General features: G+C 32.0%; 2 protein-coding genes across 2 annotated transcripts; one reads left to right on the top strand and one right to left on the bottom strand.

Annotated features, from left to right (window-relative positions):
- Positions 1-7,599: 7,599 nt before the first annotated feature.
- LOC136979803 (uncharacterized) lies at positions 7,600-8,880 on the bottom strand. The gene has a single exon (XM_067275828.1). The coding sequence runs from the start codon at positions 8,878-8,880 to the stop codon at positions 7,600-7,602; it is 1,281 nt and encodes a 426-aa protein (XP_067131929.1).
- Positions 8,881-9,199: 319 nt separating this feature from the next.
- Positions 9,200-10,840, top strand: LOC136979802 (uncharacterized). Its single transcript, XM_067275826.1, has one exon. The coding sequence runs from the start codon at positions 9,200-9,202 to the stop codon at positions 10,838-10,840; it is 1,641 nt and encodes a 546-aa protein (XP_067131927.1).
- Positions 10,841-15,093: the final 4,253 nt, after the last annotated feature.

Below are 15,093 nucleotides of genomic sequence, written 5' to 3'. Positions count from 1 at the left end.
CTAATAAATCCCTTTATTATTATACTCGTTAGTTCGAGCGAGTCACTTCCAGGTCGGATTACATTTCTGTAATTTCTCTTTCATCCTCTCTCTCTGAATTACCATAAGAAATCACTCTTCTGTGAAATTTTCGTATATCCTTCTTGTACAGTGTTTTATTTTTTAGGCTCGAGACAAGGAGGGTTTCTTGTGAATGGCAAGTGCTATTAGCACATTTTGACCCAAATAAATTTGGTTGTTTTTAATTGTCACAATATTACAAATAATAATAGAGTAATTCCGCAGTATCACTACGTCGGTAGTGATAACAAGTGAAAGTTCATAAAATTTACTTAAGTGCGAATTCTTAATTTTTAAAGGTAAGTACATCTATAATTAAGCTGTTGTTTAGTTTGATAGATACTAGTTTATCGTAAATCGATTATCGAATCGAAACAATGAAAGCATTTTTAAATAAAATAAATATTTAATTTATCCAAAATCAATAAAATATTGTATTAAATTTGAGTGTATTCTATGGGTATAATTAATTATATTTTTGTTTTATAAAAATAATTATTTGAATCAATAATATAAGACATTTATTAAGTTCATTGCTTCGATAAAACGCGTTTTATAATAATACATTTGAATAATTGAACTGAAAAACATCTCAAAATCAATAAATATAAACATTAAATAGAACGTGCTCAGCAAAAATAATAAATAATAATCTAACACCTTTATCGTTGCCGAGAAAGTTTAATTTAAAACAAACGTTTTCGACCTATTCCATAGGCCATCATCAGGTTAAATAAACCGACAAATGGAACAGTTACGTTCCAGAGGATCGAATACAAATATTTAAATTTCAAAAAATTGACAACGGATTAAAAGATGATAAATAATAAATGAGTATTGTATAAAATTAAAAAAACAAGGAATAAAATAAAATAAAAATTAAAAAATAAACTCAGAAAAACTCCTAAATACAAGTATCAACTAAAACTAATGCAGAACCATAAAATAAACATGTAAATTAAGAGTTCCTTGCAGAGTTTTTAACCATATATTTCCAGACGATTTGTCGGTTTATTTAACCTGATGATGGCCTATGCAATAGGTCGAAAACGTTTGTTTTAAATTAAACTTTCTCGGCAACGATAAAGGTGTTAGATTATTATTTAATAACTATAAAATTGTTTTTAATGACTATTTATGGTTTGCTAAAATATTAGTTATTATAAGATACATATATAAAAACACTAGACTTTCTTTACGTTCACAGGATAAGAAAAATATTATGCGTAAGCCAATATTTTTTATGTCCATTGACAGAATATAATTTTGAAGTTAGGTTAATTACGGTTTTAGCTTATTTAGAACAAGGATAAAGCTTTATTTTTTACAATATTATTTTATAGTTTACATTGTTTAATTTGAGTTATGTGCGTGCCTCTTCCAGAATGTCTAACGGTCAAAGAAAACTGTCTGGTTATCAGTACAAAAAAAAGAAGCCGAAAGGCAAAAACAAGCTGGCGCGTTAAAAAATTATATCCAGAGTAATACTAAAACAAACGACGACTCTGAGAATCTAACATCAAGTCCAGTTATAAAAGAAAATACAAAATTGTCAGAGGATGATGATGACAAACAAATGGACGAAGTTTCTAAATCAATTGAAACTGACAACACTCTGACTCTGATCATCACCAGATGAAAGCAACGAAAAAATTGACACCAATGTGACTCCCACAAAAAGCGTTCTAAAAACTTTGTGTACAGATCCAGCATTGTGGCCAAGAATTTTAGGAGACGCCGAAAGAAGTCTTTTAGTAAGACAAAGTCCACCCAAACCATTGAATAATTACAAATTTCTTTCCAATGACACTGGTCGACATTTTAGCGTAAATTATTATACACGAATTTTAAGCAATGGAGAGCAAGTTTTATGAGACTGGCTAGTGTACTCTTTTTCACAAAACTGCGTTTACCGCTTCTGTTTCAAAATTTTCGGCTGTATAGTTAGTCCTCTTTCGAAGGAGGGTTTTAAAAGTTGAAAGCACATCGGCAGAAACTTTAAAAGAGCATGAAATTTCCAAAAATCATGGCTAGAAATGAAGCTAAGGTTAAAGTGTTGTAAAACTATAGAAGCGGCCTCTCAAAGAATTATTAATGCCAAAACAAATCATTGACACAAGGTGCCTCTAAGAATCGTAGCAATTACTAAAATGCTTGATAAAAGTGGTCTGTCTTTTCAAAGTACAGTACAAGCGACAAGTTGTTTGAGTATAAAAACGGTAATTTCTTAAAAATAGTTAAGTTGCAATCTCAGTTTGATCCCACTATGGAAGAGCACATCCGTAGAGTGCTAAAAAAGAAGAGACTAAAGCTCACTCTCTCGCATAAAATATACAAAGGGAGATACTGGATCTGCTGCATCAAAGTGTAAAGTCTCATATTATTGATGAACTAAAAAACCAAAATATTTTTTCATAATTTTAGACTGTATTCCCGACATTAGTGAGGTAGAGCAAATGACTCCTGTAATCAGATATGTTTCAATCAATAAATTTGATGCCGATATTGAAATTAAAACTAATGAAAGCTTTTTACGCTTCTTACCAGTCGAAAAGATCCACAGGAAAACAAATGTCTGATATTATTATAATTGGAGAACTTAATGACTTTGGTTAAATTTGCAGGATATCAGAGGACAGAGATACGACAACGGATCCAATATAAGGGGCGATAAAGCAGGAGTGCAATCTACAATTAATTCAATTCGCGATCATTTTCTGTTCCGTGTAGTAGCCACTCTCTCAGTCTTTTTTTATTAATGATATGGCAAAAGCATCCTTGGAAGCCGCTAATTTCTTCATCGCGGTCCAAAAAATATATTAATTTTTTCCGGCATCTGCTTTTCGACGGGCAATTCTTTTAAAACATGTTTAAGGTTTAACTTTGAAACCATTGAGTGGCACTAGATGAGAGAGTAGGATAGAGACCTTAAAGCCTTTGAGATTTCATTTGTGAGATGTATACGACGCCTTGCTAAGCATTTACGAAAACTAAGAAACTGATAATTTAATGAGACGAGGCTTCGAGTTTATTAACTTGTATTAAACAATTTAAGCTTTTGTGTTCATTAGTTATTTGGCATAAAATACTAAATTCCATTAAAACTAATTGACACAACACTAACTACAACTGTTCAGTGATCACTCACATGACTTTCAATAAAACAATAGTTTAAACTCTTACTAGTATATAATATGTGATTAGAAATATAAATTTATTTTTCTAAAATACGAAATTAAAATTAAAATCATGTTTATTAAGCCTGGGTTTCTTTTATTACGAGGACAATCTGTCGAAGGTAGGATACCCCTGGAAGACTTTCATAAGAGACTGGCCGCTATTGGGGTGGTTATTAACGTAAAAAAATCCGAAAAACTTTTGTTGATTTGCCCATTAGCTTGTCGCAAACGCACTACTAATTACAAATGGTCAGATGATTCGTCCACTTTGTAGCTGGTGGGTGCATTTTGTTTAAGGATTGTAAAGATCAATGCAGTTGGAGATAAGAGAATAAAAAAAAGATACTGGCATATTTTCGACTGTTGCCAAAATATCTGAACTGAATCTTTTGCCAAACGACGCCGTTACCGGCCTACCATATGCTGACCTACCACTTAATATGTAAAGTCACATTGAATAGCAATTATAAAAATTTGTAATTGGGGTTATTTTTTAAATGACAACCTTGAAATATTAAAATAAATAGAAGTTTTTTTACCGAATGTTCTGAGCAAAATAAATTTTCAATTATTGGCCTTTTTTAGTATCCTAAAACGGTGATTGGTTCGATAAAAGTTTATCTTCAAATTTAACAGTTTATAAGCGATAAATGCAGCATACCTCCTGAGAAAAAGTGGGATTAAATTTGAAAATTTGATCTCGAATGTTTCATTACCTTCAGGAATTTCCAAATATGCGACTACACGTTTTTGCTTATCTCAATGAAATCCATTGCCCATTTCCAGAAAAAACAATTTTATTTGCAATACTCTATATTTCTGTTTTAAAATAATTACTTTCATGAAGGTGCGTGTCTTATAATATTAATCAATTTCGTCATTTGAAAATGTTTACCTGATAAAATAATTTACTAAATTAAAAATTTGAAATAAAGAATATTTGTTTGATATATTGATTATAATCATCCATATTTGCATATTAACACGCTAACAAGTAATTTATGAAATACTTCCAATATATTTTGTTATGATAATTTTTGTTATTAAGAACTAATTTTCAATTTTTAATATTAATGTAACATTAATTTAAAGATTTATTTTAAAAATCTAATATATTTAAACCTTCCTGCAAGTTAAAAATCTAAAAATGCAAAACACTTAGAACAAAATAATAAATAATAATAACAAAATTAACTTAAAATTGTAAATTACTTAATTCATCATACGAATAAATATTCGAACTTTTAACTACGGCCAAGTCTAAATGTCAGGTTTTACACGAAACTTTATCATTGAAATGAGAACGAAATAACTTCCAAACAACAGCCGCTTTTGATTAACCGTCATTTATTACGTTTTCGACTGTTTCCATTGATCAAACGTTTTAAAATTTTTGTTATACGACAGACAAGCGATCAAAGTGGAAGCCTACCACACTGGGTTACCCAAATTCGGACCCGGCCGGGTTGATAAATTTCCAGGAAATTTTTAGGGTTGGTCTGCCGGGTGGTGATGGACCAGAGTTGGTCACGTCCAGCAAACCCGGCCGCGCCATTATGGACATGGCCGAACCCATAATGTGCTTGCTAGTAAAGATCCTATTAGTACTTACAGGACAAGAACAGTTGAAAAATATATATAATTATTATAGTGAATTACTTACGTTAATAAATTTTTCTGAAGTAAACAAGTTTTATATGTAAAAAGTATAGATTAACATTTTAGACACGAAGTGTTAATCAATTTAAACATTTTGTAGATATTCATTAATAAAACAGGTTACGAACTTGTATAATATAAAATTTTTTGGATGCCTCCTGTAGTACTTTGTATGGGCAACTGGCTCTTATATAGCGGTCTTTCTTGGAAAATTGGCATTATTTTGTGTTACAAAAATAAAAATACACAGAAACCACGCGGTACGTTCCTTGGTTGAACATGAACCACCGAACTGGTATTTACTGTTTCTATCAACTTGGCTGCTGGTGAGAATTGCCTAATATAGAGAATCTCATATTGGAAATGAGAAGAAGTATATTTGTAATTAAGATTTTCATAACGAAATTTTATAATTATATATAGAGAGAATATCTCATTTTATAGTTGTATTCATTATTTCTGTAATTGTATCGATTTTGACATTTCTAAGTAAATAAGTGGTATATACTGTAATAAAATATTAATCTGCTATTTTAAAAACAAATTCATTACTCGCATACAACTCATATTCCTCATGCATTTAAACATACTTTGCCTATTAATATCATAAAATTATATTTATGAAAATGATATTGATGACGAGGTGCTTCAAAAAATCAATTTACTTATAGGTAACTAAAATGTGAAACTTTTTGGCTTTATGCTTTTGAAGTTTTCAAGTAATATTTATCAGACAAAAAATAAATAAAAATTTTTTTAATGGTGTTTATTATTACTATTAATATTATCTTGCTGTCTATCAAATACAGTAAGTTCATAAAACATTTTATATACCATAATTATATTATAATATTTAAAATTATATTTAGTTTAGAAACTTTTTCTATGTTGTTCGCTTTTAATAGATAATTTGAATAATTATGCAAATTAATTCTAATAATATAGGTTGAGAACATCTGGAAATTTGTTAAAACTCAGGTTTTTATCTTTATAGATATAAAAATTAAAAATATAAAATTCTTTGTAATTTTGTGTCATGGCACAGTTCGCTTTTTCCTTTATTAAAGCTGCGATGTAACGGTTTTTAAAATAAATAGACAATTTTTTCATATTATTTTAGAGTAAAAATGACAACGTCTTTAATAAGTAAAAATAAAATAGTATATAATAAAAATAATTGCATATATTCTGATTTAAATATTTGTAATAGTGTCATAATTTATGTGCAGTGTCATTAATAAACTGTTCTTATTAATTTTAAACAGTCCGAGTCAAATCATTGTTTGTCAATTGGCTTTAAAAAACTAGTCATTCCAAACGTACTACTTTTGATTGCTAAATTCAGTAACATTTGTGAAAATTCTAAGTAAAAATCGCACACATCGAATAAAATCTCTTTTCAATGATTTATGTAATAAGGTGACTAACAAAACGTATTTGTCGAGCCTGATTCCTTACATATAGAGTTTTCTGTAATTTACATTTCTCTATTTTGCCCATGTTGAGATTAAATATTGCAGAAATAGGAAAGTGGTATGAACTAAATCATGTTAGTAATAGACTTGGTAACATCAAATTAACATTTGATGCTACAAAGTCTATTACTAACATACCGTTTGAAGAAATGAAAGAAAAATTTGCCGGGTGGTAATTTGTACAACGGCCATTTAGTATATATAATCTATATGATTTGATCAATTGTACACAGTTTTTTTCTTTAAATGCGTTAATGTGAACACTTCAAAAACAAATTCCTGCATTAAAGTTCCCGAAAGCAGTTTATAAGTTTACCATTTTTTCAAGTTGTAGCCGAATTAGATAAAAAAAATTTTCATATACTATCTTGATTCTAAAATCCGAAAAAAAATAGTGTTCTAAATTTAACGCTTTGAAATATTATTTGAAATATGATGAGTTTCAAAAAAATACAAAATGAAATTTTATAATCAGTAATCTATAAATTAGATAAAATAATTCATACAGCGCATGCAACTATATATACCTGATATTTTATTAATATAAAGTAAGTTCATCTTCTATTAATATACATAATTAAAATTTCAAAATCTGCCATGTGCTAGTTGCTGCGTACACTCGCATTCGATTATTATTGTCTTTACTTGATGTCGTGACTCTAAACTCTTACAATGGAAAATCCATTAGTACTTATTAATATTTTGCAATTTATAGATTACAAAGAGAGCAATTAAAATAATTACTGTTTTTCTATACAAACGGTAAACGAAAATAGATATTTTCCATTATTATTATTGAAATAATTGTGATAAGTCAATGCTTTTACATTATATTAGTTAATAAACATAAGTATAATTCGATCTTAACCATACTGTAATAAATCTTCTGCTCAGACTCAGCTTCTTAATGAATACAGTAGAAACATACAATACACCTTATCGCTGAGAACAAACAATTTATTACCTAAAACTAACGTTTTCGGCCCAATTTATGGGCCATCTTCAGGTTACAGCTGTTCGATTCCGATACAAAATCGAACACATTCAAAATAAAACCAAAATAGAACATACGTTTAAATTAAACCAATAGAACAAGCATAGTACAAAATAATAAATAACAAAAATTAAAATAACACGAAAAATGTAAATGAAATTAAAATACAAATAAAATACTGTGACTGGCCGTCAATCTTAAGGAACCATTCGTTTTGCATTAACCCAGAAGCCTACTGAGTGACGGCAGACTCATTATCACGTGTGTTACGTCTTACTATGTATTTCCAGGATGACGGTAACACCGTCGCATCCTTATAATTTAAACATCTGCCAGCCAAACTCGCTCTGTAGATTTCACATTTCTCAGTTATGGACGACAGCGTTGGCGAGTGTACTTTTACAAGAATTTTGGCATTTTCCCATTCTACCACTGAACCATCTGCTTGCGCCATTTTGGATAACGCTGTTGTGCACCTGTTTTTTGTGACATCGTACCGATGCTCCTTTATCCTCACTCCAAGGTTTCTATTAGTGACACCTACGTAGTCCCTATCGATTCCCAACTGGTCATTTTTGTAGGGAATTGCATATACTCCCGCCTGTTCTTTAACACCAATTCTTTCTTTGTCATTTCTAATCAACCTATACACTGTGGGGGCCCTTTTGCATATTAAACTGGCGTTTTTGTGCCTCGCTATTTGCTTCATAATCGGGAAGAGACATTTATTATATGTAAACTTTGTGAAGTTACCCCCAGACTCCGGTTTCTTCTTAGAACTGCTCCTAGGCTTTATGTACGCCGCTATTAAACGTTCTATAGTTCTTGTTCCAAACCCTAACTCCTTTGCTATCTCTTTGATTCTACCCAGCTCATTCATCGTGTCCATTATATTTGAGCAATATAAAAACGCTCTTCTGATTAGGGCCCTAAATGCGGATAATTTATAAACCGTTGGGTCATTGGAACTCGCCGGAATATACATCGGATCATGTGTGGGCTTGATGTACACCTTCGTGCATAAAGCTCCATTCTTAAATTCAATGCCAACGTCCAAGAAGTGTAGCTCTTTGTTACTAACTTGCTCAAGGTTAAGTTTCAAGCCATGTTGGTTAGAGTTCACTTGGTCTAGGAATCGCTGTATCATTGTGTCATTCTTCCAAATAATTAGAACATCGTCTATATATCTTTTGTACATGATTATGTGTTCATTATAGTTGAAAACTGTCATGCGTTCAATCCTTCTCACTACCAATTCACAGAGCAGGCCAGACATCGGGCTGCCCATTGGGACCCCTCTTAACTGCTTATAAACTTTACCTTGGAAACTGAAAAATGACTGAAAGCATATTAGATCTACCATTATCTCTAAATCTTTTTTGTGCTTGTATGCTTTTGGGTGCAACCCACATAACAGGTTCACTAACTCATCAAAACATGAGGTAAGATTTATTGATGGAAACATACTCTCGTAATCCATAACAGTCCCAATCTCATTGTCCATTAACGACATATCATGCAGGTTATTAACCAAACTAAACGGGTCCTTTACGACAAATTGGTAGTCTTCAATAAGTGGTGTTAAATGCCTATGCATACGTTTTTCCAAAATGTAGGTTGGTCCTTTACATTTCTCTACAACCGGTCTGATTTCTTTACTGTTTTATGAATGAAAAGGTAAATGAAGCTAGATGGACTATATAAGTGGTCACTAGGGCGGATAAGAGTAAGCATTTGGTCTTAAAGAATTGTGCATTAACCAGGCTAGAAGATGGTTGAATGATAACGATATAGTGGTCACTAGGGCGGATAAGAGTAAGCATTTGGTCTTAATGAAGAAACAAAGGTATAATGAAGCCCTAGATGACTATATAAGAAAAACGGAATGTGAAGAGGTGGACAGAGGTATTGTTGAAAGAATTGACAGAAAACTAAAAAAATTGGAAAAATCGCCCATAGCATCGTTATTCCCTTTCCTAAAAGGGGCCCACATTACCTGCCCAGGGGTACCTAGGTTGTTTGGATTTGCAAAAATACATAAAAACAGTAAAGAAATCAGACCGGTTGTAGAGAAATGTAAAGGACCAACCTACATTTTGGAAAAACGTATGCATAGGCATTTAACACCACTTATTGAAGACTACCAATTTGTCGTAAAGGACCCGTTTAGTTTGGTTAATAACCTACATGATATGTCGTTAATGGACAATGAGATTGGGACTGTTATGGATTACGAGAGTATGTTTCCATCAATAAATCTTACCTCATGTTTTGATGAGTTAGTGAACCTGTTATGTGGGTTGCACCCAAAAGCATACAAGCACAAAAAAGATTTAGAGATAATGGTAGATCTAATATGCTTTCAGTCATTTTTCAGTTTCCAAGGTAAAGTTTATAAGCAGTTAAGAGGGGTCCCAATGGGCAGCCCGATGTCTGGCCTGCTCTGTGAATTGGTAGTGAGAAGGATTGAACGCATGACAGTTTTCAACTATAATGAACACATAATCATGTACAAAAGATATATAGACGATGTTCTAATTATTTGGAAGAATGACACAATGATACAGCGATTCCTAGACCAAGTGAACTCTAACCAACATGGCTTGAAACTTAACCTTGAGCAAGTTAGTAACAAAGAGCTACACTTCTTGGACGTTGCCATTGAATTTAAGAATGGAGCTTTATGCACGAAGGTGTACATCAAGCCCACACATGATCCGATGTATATTCCGGCGAGTTCCAATGACCCAACGGTTTATAAATTATCCGCATTTAGGGCCCTAATCAGAAGAGCGTTTTTATATTGCTCAAATATAATGGACACGATGAATGAGCTGGGTAGAATCAAAGAGATAGCAAAGGAGTTAGGGTTTGGAACAAGAACTATAGAACGTTTAATAGCGGCGTACATAAAGCCTAGGAGCAGTTCTAAGAAGAAACCGGAGTCTGGGGGTAACTTCACAAAGTTTACATATAATAAATGTCTCTTCCCGATTATGAAGCAAATAGCGAGGCACAAAAACGCCAGTTTAATATGCAAAAGGGCCCCCACAGTGTATAGGTTGATTAGAAATGACAAAGAAAGAATTGGTGTTAAAGAACAGGCGGGAGTATATGCAATTCCCTACAAAAATGACCAGTTGGGAATCGATAGGGACTACGTAGGTGTCACTAATAGAAACCTTGGAGTGAGGATAAAGGAGCATCGGTACGATGTCACAAAAAACAGGTGCACAACAGCGTTATCCAAAATGGCGCAAGCAGATGGTTCAGTGGTAGAATGGGAAAATGCCAAAATTCTTGTAAAAGTACACTCGCCAACGCTGTCGTCCATAACTGAGAAATGTGAAATCTACAGAGCGAGTTTGGCTGGCAGATGTTTAAATTATAAGGATGCGACGGTGTTACCGTCATCCTGGAAATACATAGTAAGACGTAACACACGTGATAATGAGTCTGCCGTCACTCAGTAGGCTTCTGGGTTAATGCAAAACGAATGGTTCCTTAAGATTGACGGCCAGTCACAGTATTTTATTTGTATTTTAATTTCATTTACATTTTTCGTGTTATTTTAATTTTTGTTATTTATTATTTTGTACTATGCTTGTTCTATTGGTTTAATTTAAACGTATGTTCTATTTTGGTTTTATTTTGAATGTGTTCGATTTTGTATCGGAATCGAACAGCTGTAACCTGAAGATGGCCCATAAATTGGGCCGAAAACGTTAGTTTTAGGTAATAAATTGTTTGTTCTCAGCGATAAGGTGTATTGTATGTTTCTACCATACTGTAATAACCGAATAATACAGAAAACCGTATTTAAATACAATAAGTTTAAACAATATCGTGACTATGAACGTTTGTAAATGAAAATGCAATTATAAATGTTTATTGCTTCTGTCATTTCAAGAAGACATCTATTATAATAAATACTATTTATCTGTGTTAACAGGGAATTAGAATAATACTTTTCGTTATTTATTATTATTCAAACATTTAGGATAAATAAAATTATAAACTTCTTTGCTACGTAAAACATTAAGTCATATTGAGATGATGACAGATCTATATAATAACGTGATGTTTGTGTAAGAATTTATAAACTTCTTTACAGAAAGTTGTGTATTTTTCTTAGCAATAGTTAAAATTGTGTGTTATGCCATTTTCTATGAAATTCTATTAAACAATTTTTATATTATAAAATGTCAAAACGCTTAGTTCTGATATTAGAGATGAGTTTTATTTTTAAAAATTGTATAGGTTAATTACGAGTAAACTTTTCATTAAATCGATTCCACAAGAAATATGAGAAACGACTTTTTTGTTGCCTCTACTTCTTTGAAATTTATCGCAAAAGTTAATTGCCTCAATGCTCCAAATATACAAACTTCTGAGAAAAATTTCAAAAATTGTTGACAAACGTCACAGGAGTTATTAAGCTTCAAATTGAGTGAACAAAAGTCTATCCCTTATCATTCAAATACAGCTACAAATTTTAACATCATTAGGAATAATGCAGTTAATTTGATACAGTATATAACTAAAACATAAATTAATTTTTATAAAAATAAAGTATTTACACAAAAGTCGAAAAAAATAGCAGGGGATGTGTAGTCAGTAATTATAATAATAATATATTATTAATTATTAATTATTAATTATTATGTTGGGTTAAGTTAGATATACTCGGTTAACACCGGTGGCTAAGTACTATGCCGGACCAAAGTCAAGGCATAGTAACCAAAACAGAAATTAAAGAAGTGTATCAGTGTGTGTGTCTGTATTCAGGAATTTTTTCACAATATGACATGTATTCAATATAGTGGCCTTCTGTAGAGTGATGTATGTGTTTCTATTCAATTCTAATGTGCCCAGGCTTTTGTGTAGTGTGTGTGGTATGACACCTGTAGAGGAGAGAACAACAGGTACAATAAGCACCCTATCCATCCTCCACAGATGCCTTATTTCCTGGGCGAGTTCTGTGTACTTGCTAATTTTTTCAGTGCATGCGTTTTGTATATTGTGAGTGTTTGGAATGGATATGTCTATAATGTATGTGATTTTATTGTGTTTGTCAATGAGTGTGATGTCTGGTCTGTTGTGGTAAATTGTTTTATCTGTGATTATGGCTCTGTCGTAGTACATTTTGTGCATGTTGTTTTCCAATACTGTCTGTGGAATGTATTTGTAGTATGGTTTGTGGATGTCTACTAATTTGTGTTTCTTTGCAAGCTCTTGGTGTATTATATTTGCTACTTGATTATGTCTGTGTAAATAATCTGTCTGTGCCAAGAGCTTGCAACCAGAGGTGATGTGTTGTATAGTTTCTGACATAATGTTACATTTTCTGCATGTGTCATTTGTGAGTGTTGTATCTTTGAGTATGTGTTTTCTGTAGTTTTTAGTATTTATGACCTGATCCTGTATGGCAATCATGAATCCTTCCGTCTCCCCAAAGAGGCATCCCCGAGCTAACCAGCTGTTTGACGCAGTTTTGTCAACAAAATCCTGGGCCAGATCGTAAGGATGCCTGCCATGGAGTGCCTTTCGAGCCCACGATTGCTTAATGGTGTCTATGCTTTTTATATGTTGTGTTGTGTCCATATGATGTGAGTGTAAGTTTAATGGTGTGTTATTCGAGTCTGCTAGAGTTACTGCTTTATGTAATTGTGATGTTTCTTGTTTTTTGTAGAAAAACTCTCGCAGTGACTGTATTTGTTTGTAGTGAAGGTTAACTATGTCAATCAGGCCACGTCCGCCATCTTTACGTGGAAGGGTTAATCTTTCTGTGGCGGATTTAGGATGATGTTGTTTATGCTTAGTAAGTGTTGTTCTTGTTTTCCTTTGGAGTTGCTCAAGATCAGTGTGAGTCCAATGTATAACTCCAAAAGAATATGTGAGTACTGGGATGACATATGTGTTTATTGCTTTAACTGTGTGTTTTGCATTTAATTGTGTTCTGAGAATAGCATTTAACCTACTTTGGTATTCTTTAATTAATCTTTGCTTTATTTGTGTATGTTCTGTTAGTTTGGCCTGTTGGAATCCTAAATACTTGTAGAACTTAATTATTATTATTATTATTATTATTATTATCAACATCATAATAATCCTCATCATTAACCCATCTTGGTTATAAGATTGAAATAAATATGCTTTATGATAAATATCTATATAACATGTCTACCCAATAATAATAATAAAAAAGTTATATTTACTTATTTTGAATATACTTACTTATTGTGAATGAAAACAAATCCCATGTCAAGCAAACTCACAAATACCTACATTAAAATAAATTGTACAATACAAACTGGCCATTAATACATTATTCCACAAATGATAGGAAAAGCATATAGTAACAAGAAAAACAGGTACCTATGAGAATTAAATCGATTTGACGTTGTTTTTCAAATTTATGAATTAGAACACCAGCAATACACTGAGAACTGGTTGAAGAAATTTATGCTTATAATAATAAGACTGCATTATAGTGACTTCAATTTACAAGTGTTTCTGACATATGTAACAAAAAGGGGTAGTATCAAAACGGGTTGATTTATGGGGTAATTTACATAATTTTAAAAAAGTTTTATGATATAATGTCTGCATCTATCAGTACAACTTGTTGCGGCGTGCTTTAGTTTACTTATTATTGGAGGAGAATTATCCACGACACGGCAGTTATGCTTTTTAAAATAGCATATATCTAAGGTAGAAGAAATAAACGATTTTACACAGAACCGTTGTTGTAGCCTCACGTACCACATTTTATTATGAGTCACCTTAAAAACTTTTTACAGAAAAGCACGCGTGCATTGAAAGTAGCCAACCTATGGAAAACGTGGCACGCATTGAATCGGTTTTCTTGCTAGTTTTATAAAGAATGCCATTGATGTGCATGAACAATAAAATGTATGATACGTTATATGATATATAATTATAAAATTGTCTTTGTCTATTTGTAATGAACAATGACCGTCCCATTTGGAAAATAGCAGGACAACAAGTAGATCGTACGGCATTATATTTAGTTAATGAATAGTATATATCAACAAATTAACATTAATATTTGTAATTTCAGCACGAATATATTATGAAAGTTGATGAAAAGCAAGAGCTAGTTATTTGGGGTCCAGATCTTAAGACATTCAAATTTATTCAAGAGAAACTAAAATTTCGGTATGAAAAAAAAAAATTCCTGTATAATTATAATTTATCACCTAGTTATATTAAAGATGTAAAAGTTTTATAACTATCAATGTAATAACGGGTATTTTCCATATTATAAAACGTGCTTTTATACAAGGGAAAGTCAAAAAGTGAGTTGCAATTGGCAAAGATCGTTTGATTATGAACAATATTTAGATATGATTTGGTGTCAGCAATAATAATACTTCCAGCTACAAGGCCAAGCAGATGTGTCCACGTGACCGCAGAGGTTTTTCTGTTCTCAGTCCTGAAATTTTCCGTGCCATTTGCATTAAGCAGGTTGAAAAATGATACACGTTATTCGAGAATTAGCGAACGGCAATAGATTAAAATGAATGACGTGATGCCCATCAACTCAGAGAACGAAATATAACGTTGATCCCGAGATTTATCCCTTGTGATTTTAATGTGTTTGGCCCAATGAGAAAAACGTTCTTCCGAATCTATACGAGTCTGATGGAAACATCAAAAACAGAAACTATTGTTTCATGTTGCCAGATCTCGAAGCTTCTGT

Source organism: Centruroides vittatus, unplaced genomic scaffold (assembly GCF_030686945.1).
Source record: "Centruroides vittatus isolate TY-2023 unplaced genomic scaffold, ASM3068694v2 contig_643, whole genome shotgun sequence".
Lineage (NCBI taxonomy): Eukaryota > Metazoa > Arthropoda > Arachnida > Scorpiones > Buthidae > Centruroides > Centruroides vittatus.
The sequence above is the reverse complement of the archived record's forward strand: the minus strand, read 5'-3'. Positions and strand labels throughout refer to the sequence as shown.